Here is a 24259-nt window from a genome sequence, read left to right on the forward strand (position 1 = left end):
CCACCAACTCATCCTTGAGACTTCAGCCCAAAACTCACCTCCTCTGAGAAGACTTCCCTCCCCTCCAGATGAGACCAGAGCCCTCAGTTACGGGCTCCAACCACACCCTGTCTGCTTTTTTCCTAGCACTTGCCAGAATTTGCAATTAGACATTATCTTGTCTGACTACAGCAGTACTGAGGATGGTGGGGTGGAACCCCTACTGTGTCTCCAGAGGGAGCCTGAGGAAGCCACAGGGGTCACCCACAAAGTAACCCAGAGATACAAGTATCATTAACCCCATTTCACGGAGGAGCAGACTGTGGCTGAGAGCAAGAAAGGCTGTCTTAGTCATCTGAGGCTGTGTAAGAAATCATCCCAAAATTTCACTGGAAAGAATGAACATTTATTACCTGCTTATTATTCCTGGGGTCAGGCATCTGGGCAGGGCTAGGCAGGCATCTGGCTCTGCATCTGTCCGTGAGGCTTCAGTCCAGTCTCATAACTGGGACACACTGTCCAGGAGCTGGGCTCCCTGCCCCTCATCAGCATGGCGAGGACCGGGCGGGGACTGGCAGCTCCCACCAGGCCCAGGACCCCTACCCTGCCTGGGCCTCAGCTTTCTGTAAACCACACGCCCTGCTCTCTCCTCCCGTGAAAGCCCGATAGCACTCGCCCCCTGGCCCCAGGGGGCTGCTGGGGTCCAACGTTTGCTCTCTGAGCAGAAGACATATTAGCTCTCAAAACCCCAGACCTAGGGGAACACACAGATGGGCAGTCAGCTAGAGCCCTGGGCCATCTATCACTCTCCTGGGGCTGTGAGTCCTGTTGAAATCTGAGAAGCGAGCAGAGATGTGGGGTAACCTAGCCTGATAAATTTCTCTCTCTCCCAGATTGCCTTAGCTGACACTTGGAAAGCCTGAGCAGCCTGGAGCCCACTTTGAGGTTAAAGGAAGATCACAGTCCTTTCATCTTTCCCACAGTAAAGTTAACTCTCACTGGGTGTCCCCTCTCCTGGGGTTGGTGGAAAATTAAATCTCAACTGTTTGGCGGGGGGCGGGGGGCGGGGGGCTCCCACCCCATCCTACACCAACCCTTTTGGGGTAGTGTGATCCTGGGTAGTGGGTTTAGTGGTGACATCCTCAAGACAATGGAGGCTGAGTGAGGGCAGTGGTTTTCACCCGTTTTGTGCACAGATGTGCGTATCCGAGCAGGTCGTGCATCCACCCATCAGACCTGCAGTGAATCTTTGGGAGTGTTGAATGGAGGGCCTCTGGTCCTGTTGCTGTGCTCCTTGACCTAATATACACAGCGCCTTGAAGGGAGGGACAGAAGGGACCTTCGCCAGCTAGGTCAGGAACCTGTGTTCCCTTGGGCGGTGCCAGCAGGTGATGCCAGAGTGAGGAGTGCCCCTGTTCTGGGACACCTGCTTCCATCCCTTCCCCCAATTCCAGCATGTTCTCCCGTTCAGCCAGACCTGCCTCCCCATTCTCAAATCTCCCAACTTCCATTGTTTTTCCTGGAAATATCTTTTCTGCAAAATAAAGGCTCTTCTTCCACCCTGCCCCCAGCGGGGAGTGGGGGGGGCAGGGATAGAAGGTTGGGGAGACAGGGCAGCTCCCAGGAGGCCGGGGTTGGGGAGAGGGGAGGGGGGCTAACTCCATCTCCAGCTCTGATTCTTCCAGATCTTCCCCAGCAGGGAAGGGCACACAGGTTTGTATCTCAACCAGCTTTCCAGCTCAGAGTGGCAGGCTCCGCATGAAGGAGTGGGGAGAAGCCAGGAGGACGGCGAGAGCACAGAGGTGAAGCACTTCGAACCCTGTGGGTTCCTGGTCTTCCCAAGGATCGTTCTTCTCTCGCTCCCTTCAGGCTTAGTCACACAAGGATAAAAAAAGACTCAGGCCCTTCTACCGTGCAAAGCCCACATATATTGGGTACTTACTGGATACTAAGGACGGTGTCAAGTGCTTTTCAGGGTCATCTCATTTAGTCTTTGCAACTGACCTTCGAGATGGGTACAAATACTCCCACTTTACAGATAAGGAAACTGAGGCACAGGGAGGAGTGGCTCACCCAAGAGCTATTACATGAGAATCACAACATGAATATTCTTGATGCCACTGCCCATACCTGTAATTATCACATCCTCCTGCCCCGGCCAGGTCATAGCCACGAGGGATCCACACCATAGAAGGACAATGGACAGAGTGGAGGACATTCAGAGGAATTCATGTCCAGCCTAGCCATCCGGGAGGGCTTCACACAGAGCCTGGGAAACGGGCGCACCCGAGGAGCAAAGGCTGTGAGATGGGGAAGCACGGGGAAGGTTCTTGCACTTGAAACCATCCTAAGTTCATGACTTAAGGAAGTGGGGAAGTGAGGGAGCAGGGGGGTGAGAAAGGTGTGCTGGGGCCACACTGTATGTAATGATGTGTGGTCTTCCTGGGAGCACACCCGGGGCCTGGCCAGCCTGGGAAAGTTCAACTGTGAGTCACGTGGGCCACAGAGCCCAGCCCTAAATACTGGGAGAGAGAGGGACTCCAGCCCTCATGTGCCCAGCTCCTTTGCTAGAGGCTGAGACCCTAATCTCCAAACCTGTGGCCTGGCAGCAGCCTCCTCCAGACCCCTCCACCCAGACAGCCCAGCCAGCCTCCGGGTCAAAGCAGTGCGGGAAGAAGAGAGCCCATTCCGACCAGATTATGTTTGTTTATACCCAGCCGTGGGGCAGGCCCTAAGAGGACTGTTCACAGTTCCAACTCAGACCCAGCCTGAAAACCAACTGGACTGTTTTTGTCTTCCAAGCAGCCCTCAGAAAGCTCAGGAAGAAGACTGATTGTTAGGACCAAAGAGATGACAGTTTTCCCCGCTCTTTCCAGCGGCAGCTAAGGAAAAGAGTGCATTACACATACACTGAAATTCTGGGTAAGATTTTTTTGTTTAAAAGGCTCATTTACTAAAACTATTTTTAAAGTGTCTCTCTCTCTCTTTTTATTTTTTGAAATTGCTCAGATTGTCCAACTCTCTCTGTAAGTGAGCAGAGGCCCAGAGAGGGTCTGGAAGTCACCTGAGGTCCCACAGCAGTGAGTGGCAGTCTGCTTCTCCCTCTCCTCCCCACCTGTGTTCCTGCGTTCTCTGTCTCTCTCTCTCTCTCTCTCAAATAAATAATTAAAATCTTAAAAAGAGAGAGAGAGAGAGAGCGAGCACTGAGCTGGGGTTCACAGGGAACACTGGGCTCCGGACCAGCTCTAGACTCTGCCAGAGTCAGGCTGCCTGGGATTGAATCCCACAGCATGCTAGGCGAATTTGGGCACGTACCTTAATATTCCTGTGCCTCAGTTTCCTCATCTGTAAAACAGGGATAATGGGGATGATAATAATAGGACCTATCCCCATAAATTAGTTGTGAGAACATTAAGCAGGATAATACAGGTTGAGAGTTGAGGACAGTGTTCAGTACACAGTGAGTACTCAATAAAAATTAGTCTTTGTTGTTCTTTCTCCTTGAGCCACGATTAACCCCCAAATTCCCCATCACAGTAAATGATATGCACTTGGAAGACAGATGTTTGTCCAAGAGTCAAGCCTGATGCCTGGGGCGGGACAGCGAGTGTGGGAATGGGCAATTGCTTAATACACGCACCTGGAAGTATTAACACCTGTAAAATGGGCACATGCAATGGGCATTGGATTGGAAGGGGGCAAAGGCACCCCCTTCCCCAGAAACCCTCCCTCCCCCAACCACAGCATCTCCTCCAGGGGGTGAGGGCTGGTGAATGAAGTTTGAATAAGACATATTCCCGTGTTTGATGTTCAGTATTAATGAGCTTGTATGCAGGCTGAGTCACCAAACCTGACTCACGTCTGTGCCATACATAGATAGCCATACAATTTCAGAGGCACAGCATCAACGATCCTGGAAATTCATTCATTCAACAACCATTAATTGGATGCCTGGTAACCTACTGATTCATGAGTTGGAAGTGGGTAAAACATTATTTAGAAGCTACACAAGGGCAGGCAGTTTACTTAATGTTATTGGGCACGTGTTCCCTAAGCACCTGTCCTCTGATCTTGAACAAACTATTTAAACGTGGCCCTGTTTAGGGATTAATGAGAGCCAACTGATCTTTCAGAAGACCTCAATTTGCAGTTTTGGTCAAAAGCCCATCAGCCTTTACAAATGAAGACCTGTCTTTCTGGGTTGGGCTAACTCCTAAGCCAGTTAAAAGCTTTCTGTGTCTTTAAAAGGGGGCGGCACCCTGTCAAATGAACCCTAAAGCATAGGCTGAAGGCACGTGAAGTCCCACCCACTTTCTGTGACGTCCTGTGTCCCGGCTTCTGATTGCCCACTTCAGACGTCAATCGCGGGGCGTGTGTCTTGCTGGGACACAGTGGAGGTCTACCCTGTGGTTTGCGGAGTGGTCGGGTGTATTCTCCGCTCGCCCCCACGCCCTCGAGGCCCCCGCCGCCCGACCCAACGGCGGAGCCAGCCCGTGGCTTCCGTGGCGCCCTCCCGCACCGGATCGCTCCTTGCTGGGGCGGGACCTGGCCCGACGGCTCCGGTCACTATGGTCAGTGTCGTGGGGGGAAGCGGTGGAGGAGGAGCTGGAAGGGGGGCGCGGTGGGCGGGCTCGCCGCTGGGGCGCATGTGCGCTCGCGGGACAGGGGACAGCGTCAGGCTCAGCCCCCAGCGCGGCTCCCGCGGCGTTCGGATCCCTCAGAGGGGTGAATCGGGACGGATGCTGGGGGGCCCCGTACTTCCTGGGAAGGCCCTGTAAGGCCCCGCCGTCCCCCGTGGACGCCCAGCGAAGGGGACCCAGCCTGGCCTCTAGGACCCCCGTCCCTGGAGCTCTCGTCCCCGGTGTGTCCGAGGGTGCCGCCCGACGGTGCAAGGTAGGCGCCCTCGACGGGAACGGGAACTGGGAGGCTTCAAGACTAAGGATCGTCCTCTTTGTTAAGTAGCCCTGTAGTAGGCAGCTCGGGAAGCCACCCACTCAGGGCCTTGGCCATCGGACACCTCCCCTCTTCCCCAGCCCCACAAGTGACTTAGGAGGTGCAGGAGCTGCGGTCGGGGGACATGCTCTCCATCCCGCACACCAACAGAGGGTGTGTGCATTAGGACGCCCATTGAGAGGCCGCCTCAAGTTGTGAGGCACATGAATTAGGGGTCTAGGCAGAGTGAAGACTAGGAGAACCCCTGATTCAGAGTCTTCTTGGAGCAGAAATGGCCCCACAGACAACCTGAGCGAGGTCAAACTTGGAACTTGGGTAGGTGGGGAAACTGAGGCCCGGGTAAGGAGGGGACTGGGACTGATTGTGGTGGGTCTGGGACTTGAACCCAAGCCTCTGGACTCCCAGTCCAGTGCTCCTTCAATCCACCTTCAAGGGCATGGGGGGAGGGGTCAGGCAGTCTGCAGGGGATTAGGTGTGAGGATGGCCTAAAATCCCTTAATCCTGAGCCCCCTGCTTTAGTGTAGAGTGTGAGGGCTGGGGACCCTTATGGTGGCTTGGTGTCGCACAGCTCTGAGTTCAGATGCCTCCTCCAGCCCTTGGAAAGCCAAGAGGCTTTGGTTGGTCTTCCCCCCTGCCCAGCTCCCCCTCACCCAGCACTATTTTGTGTGTCTGTACAGTGGGCGCTGTGAGGACAGCGAGGTGACCCACGTGGGCTGCTTGGCCCAGGTAACTAGCTGCAGCTGCTCCTCTGACAACAGAGTCCTGGAAGTCGGTGGGCACAGGTGTCTGGTTCTTCTTGGCCTCCTCCGTCCCGCAGCTGCACAGGGAGATGGTCACCCCTTCAGGATGCTGCCGATGGGGAGGGGGCAAGCACTGTAACATACTTCGGACACGTACGAGGTGGCTGACTTGGGTCATCTCTCTGGCAGTGTGGCAAACACAGCGCTGGAGGCTCAGGCATTTGTTCGCCCGTCCACTCAGTCCGCATTTCTAGAGCATGACCGTGTGCCAAGTACTGGGGATCTGGTCTTGACAGGCATACAAAATCCCTGCCCTCTTGTTGTTGACATTCAAGTGGAGGGACAGACAGACTGCAAGGAAACGAGCGAACCTATGTGATAGCCGGTGCATTGAAGAAATAAAGCAAGTCAAGGTGGTGGGGGAGGGGTGACATAACACAGGGCGCTCAGGGAGGACCTCTCTGAGGAGGTGATGCCACATGAGTCTTAAGAAGAGGAGCATCTGGGCAGCAGGAATAGCATGTGCGAAGGCCCTGAGGTAGAAATGGGCATGTCTTGTTGGAGGAACACAAAGAGGGTGTAAGGCTGGATCCCTGGGAGCATGAGGGAAGCAAGGCTGGCGTTGTAGGACTTGGGAGGTTGTCATCAAAAGGCTGAGTCCTTTCCTACATGAGGGAGCCCCAGGAGGAAATTGAGGACAGTTGTGCCCTCCTCTGGCTTGCATGTGCAGCAGCTTGGAGGATGGTGAGGAAGGGGAGCAGGAGCAGAAGCCAGTGCTATTGCAGCCTTCCTGAAGGCAGATGGCGGCAACTCTGGCCTGACCCAGGAACAAAGCCAATGGGGAAAAGAGAGCAAGAGGGGTGCCGCGGTTCGCATAAGCTCTGGCTGGATGGAGGGGGGAGCTGAGACCCCTGGAGGGGAGGCAGGTGTGGAGCGAGAGAGAAGTTGCGGCACAGTAGCTCAGGGATGCTGGTCAGACATCCTGGTGGCTCCTGGCTGTTTTAAGCCAGAGCGTCAGGGGGAGGTCAGGGCCAGAGACGAAAATCGGAGGCTCCTTTAGGAGATGTGTGAGTCCAGGCGTCAAATGAGAAAGTGGCTGGGGTCTGAGTTCAGGGTCTCTGCAAGGCTAGCGAATAATTGTGACCCAAGAGGGGTGGGCACCCAGACGCAGGGTCTTCCCTGTTTCCTTAGCTGGACAGCACAGAAGGGGCATGTGAGGGGGCAGGCTGAGGAACAGCCCCCCACGGATTTCCACATCTGATCCCCAGAACCTGTGAATAAGGGCTCTCACGTGGCAACCAGGGCCTCACAGGTGTGGTGAAGCTACGGGTGCTGAGCTGCGAGAGGCCCGGATCACCCAGGTGGGGTCTGGGATGGCATCACAAAGGTCCTTATAAAAGGGCTGGGTGGTGGGGCACCTGGGTGGCTCAGTGGATTAAAGCCTCTGCATTTGGCTCAGGTCATGATCCCAGGGTTCTGGGATCGAGCCCCGCATCGGGCTCTCTGCTCAGCGGGGAGCCTGCTTCCTCCTCTCTCTCTCTGCCTGCCTCTCTGCCTACTTGTGATCTCTTTCCATCAAATGAATAAATAAAAAAATTTAAAAAAAAAAAAAAAGGGCTGGGGGCAGAGGCAGGAGGGCTCACGCGAGGATTCACGTGAGGAGCGGTGGAAGGAGGGGGATCGTGAGCCAAGGAACGCAGGTAGCTTCTAGAAAGTGAAAAAGGTAAGGAAATGGGTTTTCCCCCGGAGCCCCCAGAAATGCAGGCTAACAAATCCGTGTGGTTATTAAGTCACAGAATTTGCTCTCTTGCCATAGCAACAACAGGAAGCTAGTTCTGGACACTAGGTCTTCCCTAGATCTTTTGCCTGCAAACATTGTGATCACTCATCAGTAAAAAATGGATTATTCTATACCTTCGTGTATCCTCCATCCTGTCCTAATGCGGACCATTCAAAGGGAGTTTCCTTGTAGCTCCAGCGGCAGCCCACCGGGGAGACCCCAGTCCCGGGCAAGCAAGACCAGGGTTGTGGCCCCGGGGAGACTTGGGAAGTGACAAAGAGCTTCTGAGAGGAGAGGGGCGGTTGGCCAGGTTCTGAGCTCTGTCCCGGTGACCCTGGAAGCTCTGGCCTCTACTGGGAAAGAGCCAGTAGCTTGAGGTCAGGCCACGCGGTGAGTCGTGGCTTCTGGGGTACTGGGCCTGGTTAATGAGGCTGACTCAGCCTGCGGTCAGCCATGCCCCTGGAGCAGCCTCGGAGGAAAGTCAGGCTGGCCGAGGGCTGGCATTGCCCACTGGGGCCCACCAGCACCCCGGAGCCTGGGCTCGGGGCTGTGCACAGATGCAATAAAGGGTATGTTGAGAGGGGCTCTGTAGGCAGAAGTGTGAGTCCTGACCATTGAGGAGGTGGCAGGAAATGACAAGTGGGCACACATGAGGGTCAAGTGGGTTCTGTTCCCTGGAGGATAAGAAGGTGCAGGAAGGTAGCCAGGTCTGTCGAATACTTTTTTTTTTTTTTTAAGTACACCCCAAGCCCAGCATGGAGCCCGGTGCAGGGCTTGGACTTTCGACCCTGAGATCAAGACCTGAGCGGAGATCAGGAGTCACATGCTTTATCAGCTGAGCCCCCCAGGTGCCCCTTGTTGAATACTTTTGATGGGCTGGGTGAGCAGGGTCTGAGTCCCTACCAAAGACTGCCTCACTCTGTGACTTCAGGCAGATGGTTTGACCTCTCTGTGCCTCCATGTCCATTTGTAAAACATATTTCAAGGCTTAAAGGAGATAATCCACAGCACATGCCACAGTGAATGCCCAGCTACGGTGGTTTCATTTCATTCAGCAAGTGATCACTGAGTACCTGCTGGGCACCAGCTGCTGGAATGTTCCAAGGGCTTGGGGTACAACCTTGAACAAAAGGGACCAGGGACCCTGATCTTTTGGAGCTTTATTGTCTTACTGTTTTGCTTCTCATGAAAGCCCAGGGAGACTGAATTCAGACCTTGAGCTGTACCGATTCCAAGAGGAGCCTACTGAGAACTCATGGGAGGGCAGGGGTCTTGCTTGGGGTCACATGTCATCTCCTGAGACAGGCCTTCAGGGCCAGCTGGACTGAGCTACCGGAGCCCACTCCTTCTGGCTCTGCCCCTCCCTGTCCTGCAGCCTGTCAGCCCATCCCATCATCTCCCAAGGATACTTGGAGATCCTTGAACAGCTGGGCACATGGGGCCCTCGGGCAGGGAGGCAGAGCTGTGGGGCCAGAACTCTCCCATCACCCTGGCGGGGGCCGCTCCCTGTCCCCACTTGGAGGCCTCTTCACCAGAAGCTTTCAGGGTTTTGAACCAAAGTGGTTGGATGCGCAGATTGGGCTACAGATGTAGGGCTGGAGGAGCCTGGCTTTTTGCTGGTCTGAGGCTGCTGGAGCAGTGCTTGGGGTTACATGGCAAGGTTTTCGTACTGCAGGGGCTTTGGAGAGAAAACCAGAGGAAAATGGGGAACCTGACTCTCCCCGTGCTTGGAGGGGGTGTGGGCTCGGGCTGGGATCCACTTTGCCACAGTATGTGCTTGGATTTCCACCCGGGGTTTTAAGGCTGCAGGAGGAAACCAGGCCAGGGAGACCGAGGCCAGGCTCCCAGTGAGGACTCAAACCTGGTCTGAATGCCGAGCGCACTCGCGAGTGCATGGGGCTGGGTCCCAGGATTGCCAGGGAAGGGCCAGTGATGGCAGAGATGTCCTTTTCTCACTCTGAAATGCAGGCCTCGACTTAACCTGCTAAGTGCGGTTTCCAAGCCGACTTGCCCTCTGCCTGACTTAATTAGCATGTATTTGCACACCAGCAATTAAAGGCTAAGATCCTTTCAGGTGTCCTGATTAGGTCTGACAGGACATTGCCAGGCCTGTCCTTTCAACATAACATCCTGGAAATTTTCAGCCACGATTAGAATATAATAAAATAATACCAGTTAAGAGTCAGCCAATATCAAACCCAGAGAGCATTGTGCCAGATATATGGGCCAGTACTTTGAGGCTATGCCCAAGTTCTCCGTGGCATTTGAGACTCTTGTTTTTCCCCAGAGCTGTGATGAGGGCAGTGCTGCTGAGGAGGTGGTGGTGGTGGGTCGGGGGGCAGGGGTCGTGGGCAGGGACCTCAGACTTGGGACATTCTGGAAAACCCCATGCTCCACGCTGCCCCGATAAATCCACCTACGGCCACAGGGGGGGTGCTAGAGCGAACCCAAGGCTCCATCACCTGTGGTGGAGGAAACCGACCCGTGAACCGTTTGCAGGAGGGGCAGATCTTAAAATAGTATTGTGTTTTTGTGTGTGGTGTAAGGAAATGGTCCAGTTTCATTCTTCTGGATGGACCTGTCCAATTTTCCCAACACCATTTGTTGAAGACACTGTCTTTTTTCCATTGGAAATTCTTTCCTGCTTTGTCGATTAGTTGACCATAGAATTGAGGGTCCATTTCCGGGCTCTCTATTCTGTTCCACTGATCTGTGTGTCTGTTTTTGTGCCAGTGCCATGCTGTCTTGATGATGACAGCTTTGTAATGGAGCTTGAAGTCTGGAATTGTGAGGCTGCCAACTTTGGTTTTCTTTTTCAACATTCTTCTGGCTATTCGAGGTCTTATGGTCTTATGCTAAGCGAACTAAGTCAGTCCAAGAAAGACAATTATCATATGATCTCCCTGATATGAGGAATTTGAGAGGCAGGCAGGGAAGGATGGGGGTCATGGGGGAAAGGGCAGGAAAAAAATGAAATAAGATGGGACCAGGGAGGGAGCCAAACCATAGAGACTCTTAATTTCAGGAAACAAACTGAGGGTTCCTGGAGAGGAAGGGGTCTGGGAGGGATGGGGTGGCTGGGTGATAGACATTGGGGGGGGCATGTGCTATGATGAGCACTGTGAATTGTGTAAGACGATTCACAGACCTGTATCCTTGAAGCAAATAATACATTATATGTTAATAAAAAAAATTGGGTGAAGCAAAATAAAAAGGCCACAGTATCTGTAGAATAATCTGTGTGCACATATAAGACATGTGCATACATAAAACAACTCTGTAGTTTTAAGACCAATGGATTCCACTTACATGAGGTCCCTGGGCTAGGCAGATTCAGAGACGGTCAGATGGCGGCAGCGGGGAAGGGGAGTTCATGTTTAATGGGTGGAGTGTCAGGTGGGGAGGACGAAAAAGTTCCAGGGATGGAAGGTGGTGACAGTTGCACAACCATGGGTGTACAGAAGGCCACAGAACTGCACACTTAAAAGTGGTTATGGGGGAATATTTTATATATAGTTTCCCTCAGTTGATTCCCTCAGTATGAAGGAATCAGTAATTTTGAGGGAAATTAGTATACTGTATACATTATACTGAGTATACTCAGTGCTGTGTCAATATCACTAATATTTGATATTGAGGTAAATTCAAATATTCCCTCAATACCTCAGTATTTGATACTTTCCCTTAATCAATTATATCAATAATATTGAGGAATGAAGTACCTCAATAAAAAGGTACTTATTGAGGGGTGCCAGGGTGGCTCAGTGGATTAAAGCCTCTGCCTTTGGCTCAGGTCATGATCCCAGGGTTCTGGGCTCGAGCCCTGCATCGGGCTCTCTGCTCAGCAGGGAGCCTGCTTCCCTTCTTCTCTCTCTGCCTGCATGTCCTCTCTGTCAAAAAAATAAATAAATAAAATCTTTTTAAAAGGGGGGGGATTTCCTTTAAAAAAAAAAAAAAGGTACTTATTGAAACGTGCCACAGAAACTACCTATGAGGGGGACATGGGAACAGGGACGAAGGGGAAGCCAGTGTTGACAGTCAAACCCCGAGTGTGATGGGCTCCATCCTCAGCGGCCAAGAGGTGCCCCAAACTGCTATTTAATATTTTTCTTTTAAATTCAATAGCCTAAGGAAATTTGCCCCACAGGCCAAGTTTATCTGGCCAGTGGGAAGACCTGGATCAGCTTTCCTGGTCCAGGGTGGGTGTCCCTTTCCCTGATCCAGTGCTATATTCTCATTTTGACTGTTGATGGCGCTTTGCCACCATCTTCATTATTTCTCTTTACATTGTTACTCCTTTCCACGCCTCCGTCACTGTCCTCTCAGAAACGGCTGAGTACGGCCAACTACACTTTCCCCCACCTGTTGTCTGCTGGGGTTTTGCTTGGAGCAGGCCAGGCAGAAGCAGCACTAAATACCGGTGGTACTGCTTTTAATGCACATTTAGAAAGACTCGAGCCAACGTTTTAAGTCCGCGGTCTATAGAAACAAGCCTTTTGTTAGTGAGGTGGGTAATGGGAGTCTGGAATGAAGCGAGAGCATGAGGGAAAGGGTGCTGTAGGGCCGGCACGCCGGCTGTGTTGTAACCTACCTGAGGGTCACCTTACTTTCTCTCAAAGCAGCAGAAGTGGATTTTTTTTTTTATTCGGAAACTTACAGGGTCCTTTTTTAGCAGAGAGTAGTAGGAGTGCAAAACGAACCGCACAGCAACAGTTGTTATGCCAATAATGGAACTCTTCCATGATTTAGAATAGATCAAAACATGTTCACATCTCATAAAAACGCCAACCAAGTCAATAAAACAGGCTTTTTTGTTTTGTTTTGAAATAAGCTCTGTGCCCAAGGGGGGGGGGGGGGCTTGAACTCCTGACCCAGAGATCAAGATTCTCAGCTCTACTGACTAAGCCAGCTGGGTGTCCCCCAAAGCTGACTTGTTTTACATTTAAAAAGTACTGCAAATGAAAATGGAACCCTTTGGGACACCTGGATGGCTCAGTAAAGCTGTGACTCTTGATCTCTGGGTTGTGAGTTCAAGTCTCTTGTTGGGTGTAGAGCTTAAAGAAAATGGAACACTTTTAGGCTCCCTGCTCACTGGCCAAAAGACACTAGCAGAGTGGAAAGGATTTAAAGGTATGTTGGAAGCTGCCTTTCTCCTTGGCATGATTATTATAAAATTTGAAGGAAACTGAAAAGAGAACAACTTTTCCTCCAGATGTCCCGTCTTTTAACATGTCCAGACACCACCTATAAATATTTTTTTCCTTCTGTGACAAGTGTCTTCAGACTGGGGACACTGCTGTGGGCACTGAGCTGGGTAGAAAGCTAGGCTGTCTGCCTGGTTGGGACCCCAGGGGCGGGAGGTTAGGACCTGGCCTGATGATGCAGAGGCCCTAGTCTGCCCTGTACACAGTGTTCCTGTAAGGTCTAGCAGCTTTGTTCCCTCAAGAGCTAGACTCTGAGCTCTGTTTGCCTAGCAGTTTGGCTTATAGAATTCCCATGGGTTTCAGAGCCAGAATTGGATTAAATCACTTCCTGGCCCAAGGAACCTGACCTTGTCAGTAGAGTGGGTATAATTGCTAGTGGGGAGTAAATGAGATAATGGGGATATGTATGTCTCTGTCCCAGAGCTTGGCACATCATAGATGTACAATCATGGCATCTTGTTATTCTCTACATCTTGGACTTAGGATAGCAGCAGATCATCCAACCATTTCCCACATACTAGCTTTCAGCGTCATGGTCACAGGATGGCCGCTGTAATATAGACACTGCATCTGCATTGAAGACATTGAAGGCAGGGAGGAGGAGGAAGGAATAGGACATGCTTTGTCTCTGTTCCTTTTATCCAAAACCGAAAGCCTTCCCTCAGCTCCCCAGAATACTTGTCATGATCTGGTTGGCCAACTCTGGTTACTCGTACGGTATTGTGTAACTGTCCCCTTGAACACTTTACTTCTCTTAAAGTAAATGACCTGGGTCATTGGCTTTAATACCGATTCCTCGTACATTATTTTCATGCTGGAATCAGAGCACGTCTAGGGAGGGAGTGGAGGCAGGGGTGCATCTGCCACTTCTCTGGGCAGTCTAGGCAGAAACAGCTTGAGGCTGCAGGGAATTGACTGTTAGAACAGAGATGCCTCCTGCACTTTCCCTGGCTCCGAGGGCGGCTCCAAAGCCGCCTCCTGCCATTACCTGCTCCCTGCGGATTTCTTCTCAGCCCTCCAGAGCCCTGCCTCTGGGCCAGGAAGCTGATCTCTGGTTTGGAACTGACCAGACTCCAACTGGGCTGCAGTATGGACTTGCGCCGGTAGGTGGTGCCGCAGGTAGAACATCCGCCGGATGTTCTAACCTCTTACTTCCAGCTTATCCCACAGTGCTTAGTGCAGGCTGGATGTTCAGGAATTAGTGGCAAATGAAAGAATGAATGAGTGAGACAGGAAGGACAGGTGACAAGGAGAGAGCTCATACTCCAGCATGAAGGCTCATAGGTTAAGGGATTATACTCGAAAATGAATCCATTTAGTTGATCCCATACACGATGGAGCCGACCGTGACTCCCTGTCCAGGGAACTGACATCCAAGATAACTGGTAACGTGCCTTTTGTGGCAAGGTCCCATTCCCTATGTTATGGAATTACGTGATGGAAGCCTATCCGTGGCTTTAAAATTGTCACAGCTTTGCTTCTTTTTCAGAGTGAAACATCTTTCAACCTAATATCAGAAAAATGTGACATTCTATCAATTCTTCGGGATCATCCTGAAAACAGGATTTACCAGAGGAAAATCCAGGTGAGAGAGGTTTGCAGGGGAGAGGATCTTAGAGCTAATGTGCTGGAGCTGGGATTGGAGTCCGAGGTGCCACTTTGAAAGCAGAAAGTCCTAGCCTTGGGGCCAGGCTCCCGGGCAAATTCAAGGGCTCCCAGAATATTTTGATGTTGGGCATTTGCCTCAGTGAGAAATCTTTTAGTTGCAATATATATAGCAATTTTTAAATTTTTTTTAAAAGCTAGGCACTATCCTAAGTGCTTTATTTACTGAGACATTATGTGGCAAAGCCAGTACTTGTATTATCCACATTTTACAGCTGAGGGAAGGGAGGCACAGATATTAAATGGCAGCCCCACAGTCCTCCAGCTCATCCGTGAAGAAGGTAGGATGTGGACAAGGAAGCCAGATCTCGTAAGCTGTGCCCATAACCACAGTGCTAGGGCATCTCGGCAGCAAAGGGCCACTCCGTTGGCCTTTGCAGAAGGGGTTTGCCAGAAGCGTGCGGGGGCACAGCTCACAAAACCAGAGCAGGAGCAGCAGCCTAGGCTCTGTCCACCTCAGGGGCAGCATGCCTTTGCTTCTCTCTGCTCACTGGGAAGACTGTCTCCTGCAGCCGCAGGGCCTTGTGTACCCTGAAGCCCTCTCGGGAGATGAGATGCGGTTCTCACGGAGCATGACCTTCCCTGCAGGGCTGAGAGGGGGCCCCATCAACCCCAAGCCTTCTCACTGCTGTGGTGGGAGGAGGGACTCCCCGACACCTTGAAGACCGTGCTTTGCTATCAAAACCTTGCCCATAGCTCCAGGAGGCGCCCAAGGAGACTCCAGACATTTCAGAGGGAAATTGGCAGCTCAGAGCAGAGCTGGAGGTGGGTGGCCTGGGGAGAGCCACGCCTTTTGAGACATGTCTGAAGGTCTGGCCAGACTGCTTCGTTATGTCTGAGGAGGCCTCTTCTACAAACTCTGCAGACTCCTGGCTCACTGCTCAGCTACACCCCATCCCCGCAAGGGCTTTGCTTAGCTGTGCCTCCCCTGTGCCATGCATACCACTTCTGCTCCTCTCAGTGCTACTCCTCCAGGAAGCCTTCCTAGACTTCTGATGCCACTGCTCCGAGGCACCCCCGTGTTTCCCCTGTCCTGTCCTAGTTGTGTAATGGTCCATCTTCCCCAGACCGTAGGCTGCCAGAGGCTGGGCCGTGACCCGTTCATCCCTCGGTGCCTGCCACAAGGACCGGCTCAGCGTGGTTTTACGTGCGATGGAGGGTAGCTGGGAGACTGTGAAGGCTCTCAGAGGAGGCAGCAGGTGCTACCTGGGGGAGGTAGGGGCCCTGGCCCCCCACAGGACGCGACACGACGGGTGATGGTGGTGCAGACGTCCACATTTCCTTCTCTGCCCCACAGGAACTCAGCAAAAGGTTCACCGCGATCCGCAAGACCAAGGGGGATGGGAACTGCTTCTACCGGGCCTTGGGCTATTCCTACCTGGAGTCCCTGCTGGGGAAGAGCAGGGAGGTCCTCAAGTGAGTGGGTGTAAGGGACTGCTGGGCAGGATTGGGTGCCCTGGGTCTCCCTGATGGGGTTTCCTAGGCACAGGCCTGCCAAACCCGAAAAGTGAGCTGCTGTGGGGGCGGGGTGGGGGCAGCCATGTGGTCTGGGATGGAACCGTGACTTAAGTTCGCCTAGGTGGGTTGCATTGGTTGCCTCTGAAGACTCACTCCAAGAGGAAAACAACGCTTTGCCTATTCTGAGTAATTTCAGCTGCCCCTGTTCTTAAAGGTGTGTAACCGGGTATCTACCTAGTCAGGCCTTGGGTCCTGACCCAATGCTGAGGAAGGTCTCTGTCCAGCAGCAGCTCCCAAGAGCGACCCTTTAGACCTTTGTGTTGAGGTTCAAGTCAGGGCCCCTACTGCGTCAGCATTTGCTCAAACTTCTTGGACCTTTAGAATGTGGTACCAATTCGGTCCATCTAGGGCAGGCTTCTGTTTCTCCCCAAATCCCAGGAGATGTTGCCGGTCTCAGAACACAGCAAGGAGCTAAAAGACCTACTTCTTGATCTTGGAGCTTTCACTGCCCTGAGAGGATCAGATGAAGCCCTCCCCACTCCCCCCACCACACACACAAACAGAGTGGCCGTAGGTCAGAGAACTCGGGCTTGATCCGTGGACCCTGGTGTCAGAGCTGCTTTGTGAGGGCCGCTTTCTCAACAGCAGCACTACTCTGGTATTTTGGGCTCGATCATTCTTGTTGTGGGTCGGTCCTGGGTGGTATAGGGTGGTTAGTAGTGTCCCTCGCATCCACCTACTAGATGCCCCTAGAGCACCTTCCGCCCCAAGCCATGACCATCAAAAATGTCTCCAGATTCCATCAGAAACCTCTCTCCAGATTCCATCAGAAACCTCTTTGGTTGAGGAAAGTCAGCCCTGATTGAGAATGGCTAGGTTAAGATAATCATCTCCTGGTCAAAATACAGATTCCCTCAAAAGGGATAGAAATTAGGCCACCCGTTCTTTATTTGGAATGTCATTCTTGGCCAGACTGAGTCCCTTTTGATGGAGTCCCCTATCTCAAGTCACTTTCCAGTGCAGTCCAGTGCAGGGCTTTTCTCCCACTGTGTCCCCCAGAGCTGTGCCATGCTGAGGTCCGGGGCTCTGAGGCCAGACCTCACTCTACCTTACTTGCTGTGTGACTTTGGGCAAGTAACCGCAGCTCTCTAAGCCTCAGTTTCCACATTTGCGGAACGTGGGTAATCCTGCATACTCCGTGTTTGGAGGACTCAGCAAGGTGATGCTCGCAAAGCCCAGCCCTGAATGCTGGGCTTCACCCCTGCACTCCTCCCAGGGCACCCTCCCTCCCTGCAGTCATCACCCAGCAGGACACCACACACAGACCCCCCTGTAGGCCCTGGGGATGCAGGAGAGAACAAGAGAGAAACTTCCTGCCTCTGGAGCAGGCATGCTAGCAGGAGAAAACAGACCGCATGGGATGTCAGATGGCAAGACGTGTTGTAGGAAAAAACCAGATGGGGAAGGTGGCCAAGTTGTTAGGATGGAGGCGGGGGTGGGGGTAAGTGGGGAGTGCCTCATGGGCCTCTATAAAGACCCTGAATTTCAGCCTGAAAGAGATGGATCCTCTAAGGGTCTGAACAGAGCATCGCCTGGCCTGCTGGCCACTATCCACAGGACAGACTGCGAGGGCACAGCAGGGGATGTGCTCGGAGAAGGGAGAGGAGAGTGGCAGCAGGGGCAGGCGGAGGGGATGGGCTGGATTCCAGATTCCTGGAGTCAGCAGGACTTGGTCACGGTTAGGTGGGGTGCGCGAGCTGAGAGGAGTCCAGGGTAACTGCTAAGTGTGTTGCCAAAGTCCAAATGATGCTGAGTCCAGAATGTCTGCGAGCCTTTCCGCAGGAGTGTTCAGGGTGGTGGTACCCCATTTTACAGTTGAGTACACAGAGCCTTGGGAAGGTTACAAGCCTTGCCCAAGGTCACAGTGAAGCTGGCGGTGCTGCAGAGAGCGCCTCGCCCAGTGCCGTCCGAGTGCCGTCCCCCTTCCCCGCACTCATCTTGCTGGGTGGGAGTCCTGGCCTGGTCTCGGCCGGGCCTGTGTGGCACTCCTCAGTCCTCGGTACAGGGGTCAGCAGTCATAGGTGAGCAATCGATGTGGGAATGCAGCTGGGGTTCAGGGAGGGTAAGGCGGGGGGGGACTAAAGCCCAAGGGCAGCTGAACAGCAGGGCTGCCAACTGCCAGCACAGGGGGTCCCCCCCACCCACTCTGGACAGCATTCACCTCCCCCTCCTGGTTTAGATGATTGCGCACCACACATGCCACCCCTCTCCTCTCTGTCCCCTCCCAAGACAACTGAGCCTCCCCCTCAGGCCTTTAGTCCCTTGTGAAAACCCCCTTCCTGTCCCATTAGGAGGCCAGCCTCCATTCCCAGGGGATAGACTGCACTACAGCCAGTGGCAGCTGCCCCCCCCACCCCCCCACCCCCCCCGCCACCCCAAGCCTCCTGCTGCTTGGTTCCTCTAGCACGGGCTGTTCCCTTCCCTCCAAGGACCAGTTGCTTGTTCTGTACCTCATGTCTGCTGCTAAACGTGTCCTGGGGCCAGGGGCTGCTAGGGCTCCTCACCATGCCCCCAAGTGCCAGGGCTGGTCTCGGAAGGGGGCGGCACCGTGAGGGGCCTGCCGGGGAGCAGAGAGGGATGAGCCAGCGCTGACAGAGCAAGGGCCACTGGACCAGGTTTAAAGGGTGGCCAGTGCCAACAAAGCTTTCACAGCTGTGGGGCACAGAGGCCTGACTGGTGGCGGTAACCCTTTCTGTGGTATAAATACTCCTTTCGTGACTGGTTTTCAGGCTACCACTGCGGGGTCACTGAGCAGGGAGCAAGGAAGAGATAAACACAGAGATGGCAAGAACTATGGGGACAGGAAGGACAGATTCAGGAGGCTTGGGAAGCTAGAAGTAACATGTCTGGGAGTGGGTAGTGACGGCCTCAATCTCCTAATCTGTGAAATGGGTACTATATATGCTGGGGAGGACAGAACTCCGTGTGTTACCCAGACTGTGGGGTGGAAGTGCTCTCAAAGGGAGAAGGCAGCTGAGGAGGGGTGTGTCCCTAACGGGGACTGCCTTCTCCCGTTAGGGACACATCCCGACACTCCTCAGGTGTCGGGAGCATCGGCTGAGAGGGGGAAGACATTGTCACAGCAGTGTTCCATCATCACTTCCCCATAAGCCATCCGTCTAACCCCTTTAGGTTTAAAGAACGTGTCCTGCAGACCCCAAATGACCTTCTGGCTGCTGGGTTTGAGGAGCACAAGTTCCGAAACTTCTTTAATGCTGTAAGTTAACCTGGGCAGGATGGCTGAGGGTCCAGGTGCTTCTATGCTGGCAGAGCAGAGAGGAATGCGCAGGGGCTGGAGCCCCCCACAGCCCATGGCTCTGCTTTTGTGTCCCTGCTCCTCCCAGCTGGAGGACAGCTGCTTCCTGCGTGTTGGGACAGGGAACCCAGGGCCCTGCCCTCCCATAGGGAGGAAGTACCTCCTTTGGGGCAGTAGCTCTCAGGCCGGAAACACCCCGCTCCCCTTATCCATTCCCTCTCCACCCTACTCCCGATCCTCTTAGTGAGGGAGGTGGGACTGGAGGGTTATAAATAAGAATCCCAATCACCACAGTGACGGGAGGAGACCCAACTGCTGTCCCCTAGACAGGACTCTGGGCTAAGGTACACACTGCAGGGCATTTCCAACCCTCTACTTAGCTTTGGTCCCAGACTGACTTGGGTAACTCAATTTGAGGATTTAAAAATGGAAATACACACTGAGGAGAGGGTCCGATGCAGAGAGCCCCATGGGGGAGGGTAGGTCTTGCCTGTGCCTGCCAGCTGACAGCCCGGCGGGGTCCAGTTTTACAGTGTGGTCGAGCTGGTAGAGAAGGATGGCTCAGTGTCCAGCCTGCTGAAGGTGTTCAACGACCAGAGCGCCTCGGACCAAATCGTGCAGTTTCTGCGTCTGCTCACCTCCGCCTTCATCAAGAACCGCGCAGAATTCTTCCGACACTTCATTGATGAGGAGATGGACATCAAGGATTTCTGTACTCATGTAGGTCCTCGGGGTCTCAAGCTCTGAGGACTCAGCCCACAGCCCTGGGACCTGCTGTGTAACCCCCAGCTCCTGCGCTTGTACACACTGGGGAGGACGGGGCAGTCAGTGTGTGGGCCATGGGGAAGTGCCGTGAAAGCCCCTCTCCCCTCAGGAGACTTGAATGCCATCATCCCTAGCCAGGGGACTTCATGTCACATCTGCATTTGTAATTGGAAGAACAAGATTAGCAAGCCAGAAACAGATCCTACTTAAACTGCCTGAACACGTGGCTCTGGGCAAGTACTTCCCCCATCCAGGCCTCAGATTTCCCATCCGAGAACCGAGGGCCTTGGACTGCCCTGTTTACAGAATTGGAGAGTAGCAGACCCTGTGTCACATGTATCTTAAGATGTGTTTTGTTTATGATGGACGGTATTTATCTAAACGGATCTGCCAGCATTTAAACCCTGGGCAGCTCTCTTGACTCTGGATTTCTGTTGGGATCCAGCTCCCAGGGCCTTATTCTGCATGGCTGCAATCAGCAGGAGTGGAGTGGCGGCCGCCCTAGGTGGGACAAACTTGCCAGCCGCCACCATCTCTGCCTCTCTGTGGAGAGAGGCAGACTCACTCACTCGCCTAGCCCTCTGTGAAGTCCCTTCATGACCGTCCTTGTCTGCTGAAATTCTTTGGTTCTATGCATTACCAAGCCAAAGCTTAAAAATTCTTGTCTACCTCCATCCCAATACTTCAAAGTAGTGTTCTCTTCTCACATACCACTAGAGTCTGGAATCTGAAAGATCTAGATTCCAGCCTTGCAGTGCTAGTGGGTTTCTGGCTGCTCTTCCTCAGTCTCCTCTTCTAGAAACTAGGCATGGCAGTACCACCTGATGAGCTGTTGTGAAGATTATCTCCCAGCATAGATGCTTAGACCCAGGGCCATGAAAGCCAGGGATGGAATTCTCATTTGTCCTCTGCCAGGCCCCCTTCCTAATCTGGGTTTGTTTTTTCGTTTTGGCCTTTGCAGGAAGTGGAGCCCATGGCCATGGAGTGTGACCACATCCAGATCACAGCCCTGTCTCAGGCACTGAACATCGCCCTGCAGGTGGAGTATGTGGATGAGATGGACACGGCCCTGAACCACCACGTGTTCCCCGAGGCTGCCACCCCTTCCGTTTACCTGCTCTATAAAACATCCCACTACAACATCCTTTATGCAGCCGATAAACGTTGATTACTTTTAGGCCATGCAGTGGAGCCTGTCACCTAACGGGACTGCATTCTCAATGGAACATTCCGACTTTTCAATTTTTTAAACAACTTAAAACTATAGTTAGAAAATGTACAGCCTTTTGGGCAAAGTCACTGGGAATGAGGACTACCCATCATGGACTGGTATAACTTAGTGGTACTGTTAATATTTATTTTCATGGAGGATCAAATGCTTTCTAACTCAGGGCTACAAAGCCAGAACCTCTGGCTCTGCTCCCAGTTCCTTGAGACCCTGGGCAGGTCACCTCCCCTCTCTGGACCCATTTCTTCATCTGGACAAGGTTCTTGCCAGTACTGACATTCTGTTGTATAAAAAACAGGGCCCTCTGGTTTCCTTTCTGTGCCTCTCTAATGGGGAGGAAAAGCTCAAGGTTAGCTGTCTTCAGTGACTTTCCAGTTCTACAGAGAAGAATCTAGTCTAATCAGCTGTTAGACTGGACTTTGGTGGATGGCTGACTGAAGTGTTGGCTAGTTGGCCAATGTGAGGGCTTCAGCATGGTTCCAAACATTCACCAGGGGAGTGTTTTCTTACCCTAACCTAAGGAGAAAAGGACTTTTATGCCAAAGTTTAAAAAGGGGCCTTCAGCATGAAGCTCAAGTTGTTGTGGCCTCCCCTCCTCTCTACCTCTCCGGGCCAGACCTGCTTGCTTCTGGGCAGGCCCGTCAGGATTCTGCAGCTTAGCCTCACCTAACAGGCTCAAGGAAGGCTGGGGTCTGGGACCAGGAAGCTGTCTCGCCATCCCCAACAGCCTGGAAGTAGAATCTAGGTAATCTGCCAGGTGGAGACAGCAGTACATGCAGCCACAGACTCCAGCTGGGCAGGGCAGACATGTTTTGCAAGGTTGTCTGCAGCTTCTTTCCCTTTTCCCCCTTCTGCTGGGTGTTGTGGACTGGCAGGAAGTTAGGTGGGAAAGAACAGACAAGCTGAGGTAACTGGCAAGGAGGGACATTTGCTGTGAAAACTGCCTAGAAGCCAAGAGCCCAGGCTGGCAGCCTCCTTCGTTTGTCCCCCTAGACCTTCCCCTTAGTAACAAGCCTTGTCACCTTGCTGCCCCAAGGACCTTGAAGAGCCCAGCTGATCTGGGGTACTGCTAGCAAGTGTTCTTCCTCTGTGGGAGGAAATGGAGACCATCCAAGTGTGGAACTGCCCATGGGGTACTCCCCTAACCCAAGGTATTTTCTCGCAGGTTCTCTTCTGCAGGGATTTCTGAGAATCCACACTGCATGTCTGCTGGCAGCCAGACCATACACAATGACTGGGTAGCAGACTGCTGAGGCCTTGTATACAAATGGAAGATTTGTATCATTCTTCTACCTTTGTGAAAACAGATGTTAGGGTGCTTAATGCCAGGCAGGGACCCAGGTTCCCCTACTGCATTAGCTGGAGCTTAAACCCAAGGGTTCACACTAAGTGATCATGTCACTTTTCCACAGGAATGTAAACCTGACCTTGATCTCTGAATTGGTGATATCCCACCCTGCTCTGGGTAGGAATGCTAGATCTGCGACAAACACACTGGAAGACTGGGGGAAATGTTATGTGACTTGTGACTATCAGGATTCCCAATTTTCAAACCAAAGGGTATGAACACGGCACATGCCCGTGGCTGCTCTTGAGGGTCTGTGGGACGGTCCATGCCTCCACCTGGGCTCTCACACCTGGCATAAGCAGCAGTGGCCACTTCTTGGCATGTTCACAAAAGTAGAGATTTCTCTTTGGCAAACTGGCTGGAGAAATTCCCTCTCAGGCTTCCTATGTCATGCTTCTAGGTCTAAGCCCACCAGTGCTCCCATGGAACCCTCTTCCAGAAGAGTTCCTATCAGTTTCAAATCAGAATGCCACAGGCAAATTATTCTCAAGTTCTTACAATGTGCTTCCCCCTTTTCCCACAAAACCACTGGTCCAATCTAAGCCATGGCTCTCTGCCCTCACATCCAACCTCAGATGGTCTGAGGCAAGCACCGATGCTGAAAAGGGAGTGACAGAATTCAGGAACTTTTTCAAATCTAGCCATCTGGGGAGGTTACTTTGCTTGTCTACAGCAGCCAGTTCTGCTGGCATTCAAACCTCCTGGACAGGTCTGCACCCACCTCACCAACCCCTCTCTGTCCAGACCGAAAGGAGGCGGGAGAGTTGCTTTGAGAGTCTGTATAACTGCACATTTATTACTTTCTTTCCAAAGGGAACTTTATAAATGGGAACGTTTAGCAACAAAAAGAACAAAATGTCCTTGCTTTTGACTGGGTTCCTATTATAAGCACAGAGGGCTTCTGGAGCCAGACCCGCCTGGGTTTGAATCTCCCCTTTCCACAAGCTCTCGGCCAAGAACTTCATCTCTTGAGCCCTAATTCCCACGTCAGTGAAACGGAGACAGCACCTACGCAGCACAGGATCACTGCTTAAAGTGTAACAAGATTATGTGCGAGACCAGACACCCAGTGCTCTACAAGCCGGGAAGCAGAACACTTGCTGCAATGCGGGCAGGTACTTCCTTGGCAGGGAAACTCTGGCTTCCCCAACAGGGAAGTGTCAGGACCCATGAGACAAGTGTAAGAACTGTTCTCCTACTGCGCAAAATGGGGGCAGCAGCTGTGGCTCAGTGAGCAGCTGGTGGGGGGAGGGGGAGTGGGATGGGCAGGCCCTACAGCTTCTCCTGGCAGTTGGTGGAAACATTTTCCTGCATTAAAATGGTTTCCATGACAACCTTTGTCCCGGTTTCTTAGTATTTGGTATCTGACATGCACTGAAGATCACCTCTCTCCCATGGGGCTTATGTGTATGAGTGGATTAGCAGAGAGCGGGTTCTCGTTTTGTGGAAGATCCAGATACTCAGGAACTTCTGCCTTTGGGCTTGAGATACCAAAGAAACCACAGGACTCACCAAAGCTTTACATCATCAGGTCAAAGAATAGAACTGCCAAGGATGCTACCCTTAGCTTTAAAACTAACTCTCCTTAACATAGGACTTGCCCTGCAAAAAAATAAGAGCATGTGCTGTTAAACAACGAGGGCTGCATGTCAACAGACATCAGTGGGTCTGTCTGGCCTGTAACCAGTAGCCTCAGGCCTCTCATGACTCAGGTACTGCTAAGGTTCCTGAAGGCTGCTCAAACTGCCACTGTATCCTCTGGATAATGGTGAGTCCCCTACCACCGCAGCTCCACCAGCTGTCACCCAAGAAATGATCTCACA

At 52.6% G+C, this 24259-nt stretch overlaps 1 protein-coding gene across 2 annotated transcripts; it reads left to right on the forward strand.

The window, feature by feature from the left end:
* The first annotated feature begins 4330 nt into the window (after positions 1-4330).
* OTUB2 (OTU deubiquitinase, ubiquitin aldehyde binding 2) lies at positions 4331-23770 on the forward strand. Of its 2 annotated transcripts, none has more exons than XM_004754770.3 (6): positions 4331-4550; positions 14146-14241; positions 15619-15737; positions 18972-19056; positions 19621-19815; positions 20822-23770. In XM_004754770.3, the coding sequence occupies exons 1-6, from the start codon at positions 4548-4550 to the stop codon at positions 21026-21028; spliced, it is 705 nt and encodes a 234-aa protein (XP_004754827.1). In that variant the 5' UTR covers positions 4331-4547; the 3' UTR covers positions 21029-23770. The 2 variants fall into 2 exon arrangements, with proteins under 2 accessions (XP_004754827.1, XP_012912895.1); XM_013057441.2 differs by lacking the exon at positions 4331-4550 and adding an exon at positions 13571-13759.
* Positions 23771-24259: the final 489 nt, after the last annotated feature.

Source organism: Mustela putorius, unplaced genomic scaffold (assembly GCF_011764305.1).
Source record: "Mustela putorius furo isolate JIRA1106 unplaced genomic scaffold, ASM1176430v1.1 tig00000129_pilon_pilon_pilon, whole genome shotgun sequence".
In the NCBI taxonomy this organism is placed as follows: domain Eukaryota; kingdom Metazoa; phylum Chordata; class Mammalia; order Carnivora; family Mustelidae; genus Mustela; species Mustela putorius.